Source organism: Rana temporaria, chromosome 10 (genome assembly GCF_905171775.1).
Source record: "Rana temporaria chromosome 10, aRanTem1.1, whole genome shotgun sequence".
In the NCBI taxonomy this organism is placed as follows: Eukaryota; Metazoa; Chordata; class Amphibia; order Anura; family Ranidae; genus Rana; species Rana temporaria.
Window position 1 is genome coordinate 27119890 of NC_053498.1, and position 6000 is coordinate 27125889.

Genomic DNA, 6000 nt, shown 5'->3' on the forward strand with positions numbered 1-6000 from the left:
CACCAGATCTTGTACAACGCAAGCATGAGATCCCCCTCTGGTATAATCAGTGGGCTGTTGGCTAAATGCAGAAGAAGCTGGCCACCTACTACTAATAGTCTACTGTTCAAAATGGTGGAACGGTAGGAGGAGGGAAAGAAGAGCTTAGCATGTGGCAAAAATGATGCTTTAATGTGTGTATTCTGCTATAGTAAGGCCTCATTCACACGGGCAGCTGAAGGGAGCAGGAGGAGAGTAAAAACAAGCAGTTGTGCCACAGTTTTATTGCCCGTACCATCCAAAAGAGAAGCATCAAAGCTTATACCCCATGTCGTGTTCACTGCTGCCAAACGTAACCCGTTCATGTGAGTGGTGCTGCATCGTAACCACATTGCAACTGTGTGCAAGGTACGTGGATGTGATGATGATTTTTTAGGGTTAAAATGTGAAAAAGGCCTAATTGTGGCAGTTTTGTATGGGGGGGAGGGGGGGGGGTCCATTTTAACATGCTGTACAAGCTTTGGAATGTTAGAAAGAATTGCAGGCTGTGTTCTTCATCAGTGGACATAGAACAACGCCATATCTCAGCTACAAGTGCCTTAAAGCGGAGTTCCGGCCACAATTTCACTTTTTAAATATACATACCCCTGTAATACACAAGCTTAATGTATTCTAGTAAAGTTAGTCTGTAAACTAAGGTCCGTTTTGTTAGGTTGTTACAGCATTTAGACACTTTATAAAATACAAATTGACTGGGGCCATCTTAAGTGTGGGCATCATGAAGCCAGACTGTATGACTTCCTGGATTTCAGCCTTGCACATGCTCAGTGCTGCACAAGCAGTGTAATAGTTTTCAGATCAGGTTTCAGCACCTGTACTGTCCAAGTCACATGATTCTTTGAGACTGGGGAGTGCACAGACTCCTGGAAAGTTACACCCACTACATTCCCAGGAGTCTGTGCGGTGTAGGTTAAGCACCTAGGTGCAGGAAGTGGGAAGATTAACTATTCTGCCTAGCAACAACACTTTGAAGGCATCTAAAAAAAAATGTTTTTTTCTTAAAGGACTAATGACATTTTTTTAAAACTACTGATGTAATGTTATATTTATGGGTGGAACTCCACTTTAAATACAATGTTTCCCCTCAGCTGCACATAACTAATATATGACCTCCAATTTGTCATTACCAACACTAAACATTAATGGGAGATATCCATATATTTATTTATGTATTCGTCTTGTCCGGAGTTGTCCTTTAAATGTCCCAGCCTAGCTGTGTAGTCAGGAATTCTGCACGAAATGCATGATGGGATTTCATGGGGTATTTGGGTGACGAAATGCATGATGGGATTTCATGGGGTATTTGGGTGAAGTACAAGCAAAGCCCAACTGATGAAAATGTAATTTTTTTGTTTTTTTTAAATAAAATATTGTTTTCAGCTTGTTTTTATCCTTTGTTGCAAATCAAAACTGCTGATCTCCTACAGTCACTTCCTACCTACATGCACACATCATTTCTCAGGGTAGGTTCCCCAATGGTGGCAACAGTGGAACATCATGCCTCTGCAATACGCAATGGCATGAATGCTTGTAGTGCCCCTTGGGAGAGTGTGCGACAGGGTGACAACACGAGAGAAGAAATGGGAGATGGACTGAGTGTTGTCACCTTATAGCAGGAAGTGCCTGCACAAGAAGGTTCGAGGTAGGACCACCAGGTATTAGTCCACTACAAATGTGAAAATAATGAAGATTACCTCCTAAAATGATGTTAAAGCTTATATAAAATTGTTATGGGGTTTGTATGGACTGAAATAACTGGAGAATATGCTGGTCCAGCTCCTCTCCAGTGCTGGCTATGAGAACCAAAGCCTAGGTAGCTGGTCATGTATACTTTGAGTTTAGATTGCTGAAAAGGAGGAACAGTCAAAAGGTCCAGTGATGAACGAGATGTACAGTATTGTGTGTAAACCCAAATTTTAATGTAAAACCATTTTCCCAATATGTTTGGAAAAGGGCATTTTCTTACAATGAGGCATGGCACCAATATGTTGCAAAGGTTCTCGCCTGGAGATCCGGCCAGTAACAGCTCTTCTTGTTGCTGGATGACTACTAATAATTTCAAGGCAATGTCTTCGCTTTTGGGCTTCTCATCAGATAGGCATCCAGTAGCCAACTGTAACTGACATTTGAAGGGGCACACACAACAGGATGACAACGTTGCTGCTAATTGTTAGGCAGTGGCTTAGCGTTGTCAGCCTGCAACAGGAAGTGCTGTTGCTGGCAGGATCTCCTGGTGAGAAACTTTGCAGCAGACCTAAAACTAAAGGAAACAAGTGTTGAGCGAGTGAATTCTTATTTTTCAAGAACATTTTCTCATAGCATAGTGAACAAATTGAAGCCCTGCTAAATGAAAGGGTTGGTTTGTCTTTCATGGCCATTGTGAAAAAATGTCCCATGTATTTCAGTATCCCTGTTCCTGGCATAGTTACCGGCTCCCGATTGCTATTTGCCATTGGGAGAGTTCGGATCATGTGACAGCCGGTCAAATGATCATAAAACCCAGGATCCTACTCCTTAAAATGGTTTCAAGGGGTTAATGGAAATTTTGCAAACAAAATCCCCATTGCATTACATACCACTCCTCTGTTCAAATAGTTGCTTCAGGACCCCTTCATACATGTAGGTCATGTGCGGTCTGTAAAGTAAAATTACTTAGGCCCGGATTCACGTAGACGGCGCATCTTTTGGCCGGCGTAGCGCATCTCATATGCGCTACGCCGACGTAACATAGAGAGGCAAGACCAGTATTCACAAAGCACTTGCTCCGTAAGTTACATCGGCGTAGCGTAAATTGGCCGGCGTAAGCCCGCCTAATTCAAAGTAGGTTGAAGGAGGGCGTGATACATGTAAATGAACCGTGACCCCATGCAAATGAATGGCCGAACGAACAGCACATGCGCGCGTATGTTTAGAATCACGTCGCATATACTCCTTAAGATATGACGGCTCAATGCCTTCGACGTGAACGTAACCTACGCCCAGCCCCATTCAGGTACGACTTACGCAAACGACGTAAAATCGGATGGCTGTTCCGACGTCCATACCCTAACGGCGTAGCTTACTGCGACGGGCGCAAGTACGTTCGTGAATTGGCGTATCTAGGTCATTTACATATTCAACACGTAAATCAATGGAAGCGCCCCTAGCGGCCAGCGTAAATATGTGCCCAAGATACAACGGCGTAGGAGACTTACGTCGGTCGGATGGAGCCGAAATTCAGGCGTATCTCCTTTGCAGAATCAAGCACATAGATACGACGGCGCATCCGTGGACTTACGCGGAATATCATTAGATACGTCGGCGTAAGTCTTTGTGAATCCGGCTATTAGTAGCTACCCCCCCCCCCAAGTTCTGCAATTGCAAGACTTTAGAATTGCGCCCCCAGCAGTTGCTCTGGCTCATTGGAATTGGACCCTCAGCCTGCCACATTGGCTTGTTCAAACATCTGGTTTGTCTGGCCATTTTCAGCCAGGCTGCACATGGCCTACATGTATGGAGCAACTATTTGAACAGAGGAGTGGTATGTAATGTGCTGGGGATACTGGAATGTATGGGGAATTTTTTGCAAAATGGCCATAACCTCTTAGAGTCGGCGCATCCTGGCCCTTTAAGGGGATCATGTGACCATCGTGGTTGGCGGTCACATGATCAGAAAACTCCCAGTGGCAAGTTGTGATCGGGAGCTTTCCGTTAACAGCCGGTAACAGTGTCGGTGTGAATACAGTTCACTACTGGTTTGTTAATTTTGTTACCATTAAAGCCCTGATGAAGAGGGCACTTAGACTCCCGAAACGCATTGGCTATTTCTTGAATTGTACCCCTGACCGTTAATGGAATAAAGTTGCATCTGGACCTCTTAACAGTGGTGTGGCTCTTTATTTTCAACCCTTCTTACAACGTGGAATACAAGGTTACTTTGAGGTCACTAAACACAGGCCACATGTGTTAAGCTACTCAGCAAGCCGATTGTCTGACAAGGGTGCCCCATTGCCTTGTGGGATCTCCGTGCCAAAGCAAAGATAAGTCCTATGTGTCAGGTGTGCCTAGGTTGGAGATCTACCCAACAGAACCAAATATTTCGCCTAAATAAAGTAACATGCGGAAGAGCCTGCACTAGTGTATAGGTGTTAGCTTGCCAAGTTTTTTTTTTCATTCATATTTACTTGACAGGATGAGCCTGGGTTCAGTCAAAACCCATATTTGATTGCACCCAGTAGGAAGCTGTTATTCTCGGCCCAATCCGCTGGGGCCAGGGCATTTCCCACCCTGAAGCTGTACACACACACACAGATACCGAAAGGGTCAGGGATGCTCATGACATCATTCACCTACTATGGCCATGTGGCAACCCCCAGCTGCATGTACACAAAGGGGTGGGGAACATCATTGCTTTAATATAGCACATTTCCATTTTGGGTTTACACCGTTGACCTAATATGGCCATTACGGGTCAACATAATTGACCTAATATTGCCATGTGGCCATATTAGGTCAAAGATGTCACAAGCATCCCTGCCCCTTTGGGAATGGCCTGGCTGCAGCAGAATGGACCGCCACTTACAGCTTCCCTCCAGGTTTGGAACGAGCCCAAGCTCAACTATCAGTGTGATAATATCACTATCCAATGAGCAGGAAGGTGCAAAGCCGAACCAGGATATCCTGAGGCTGAGCGAAAATAAAAATCCGTTACTGGATAACACAATTTCCCATCTAGAGTGTATCTTAATTGCTTGAATTAAGTTCAACTTTGGCTTCCATGCTGCCCATTTCTTGAATATGATGAGAGAGATCCAAATAACCCTTTCAAGCCATGTGTAAGGGGAGCCTGCCTATGCTCTTAGTTGATTGTTCACTGATTACAACAGATTTGGAATTATTCTTTCTTCTGTCTTTCTAGGTTAATGATTGGGTGAATTTTGAGGGTCAGAGGTGGAAATCCTATCCAGAGGATTTATTACAGAGAAGCTTATTGGGTCTTCCACCTTTCTAAGCATAACTCTATAATGGAGATCTGAGTACAACAAACTTTCAATCAAGCTGCGTTTGACAATAACAATCTCACCTCTGACTCTAGATGGGCAGATTTACTAAGACACCAAATATCTCTCTCTCTCATTTTGCACAGCATGAATGGTCTTTTAAATGTTCAATATTAATGGATCAATCCACCCTAATCTGATATTTAATTGGCGGGCTAAGCCCCAGCTAAAATATTTAGGAACTTAAGTAGTAAGATTTCTTAAAAAAAATCCAACAGTAGGGCTGGATTCACACTGGTACGACACGACTGTTATCCTTCTTTGCCCTGCGACGTGGGCCCTACTTTGGTCCTACTTCTATCCGACTTGAATGAATGAGATAAGATCTGGCTCCGACTTTGAGATAGTCTGACTGGTCCTTTTGACCAATCATACCAATCCCAGCTGCTGTAATCCCCATGTTGGATGGTTAGGACAAGGATCCGACTTCCCAATATATTTAGGACGTGGCACTGCGCTACTATAGACACCCACAGCCCACCCTGTGGTTCGTGATCTATTGATATTCTTTTATTAATTCAAGGATCCGACTTCAGCCCATTGAATATCATTGAAGTCGGACCAACCTAGTGCAGGAATCTTTTTCAAAGTCGGTTAAAGTGGAGGTTCACCCAAAAACGTAATTTTTAACATTAGATTGAGGCTCATTTTGTGAATGGGGAATTGTTTTTTTTTTTTTTAATCGAAGCAGTACTTACCGTTTTAGACATAGATCTTCTCCGCCGCTTCCGGGTATGGGCTGCGGGACTGGGCGTTCCTATTTGATTGACAGGCTTCCGATGGTCGCATACATCGCGTCACGATTTTCCGAAAGTAGCCCGAACGTCGGTGCGCAGGCGCCGTATAGAGCCGCACCGACGTTCGGCTTCTTTCGGCTACTCGTGACGTAATGTATGCGACCGTCGGAAGCCTGTCAATCAAA

General features: G+C 44.2%; 1 protein-coding gene across 2 annotated transcripts in view; it reads left to right on the forward strand.

The window, feature by feature from the left end:
- LOC120916466 (carcinoembryonic antigen-related cell adhesion molecule 10-like) overlaps window positions 1-5678 on the forward strand; it is a 107014-nt gene extending 101336 nt beyond the window's left edge. For both annotated transcript variants that reach the window (XM_040327447.1, XM_040327446.1), the window contains one exon: window positions 4937-5678. In XM_040327447.1, the coding sequence (XP_040183381.1) occupies window positions 4937-4941 (5 nt within the window). In that variant the 3' untranslated portion in view covers window positions 4942-5678. The remainder of the gene's footprint in view (window positions 1-4936) is intronic.
- The last annotated feature ends 322 nt before the right edge of the window (window positions 5679-6000 follow it).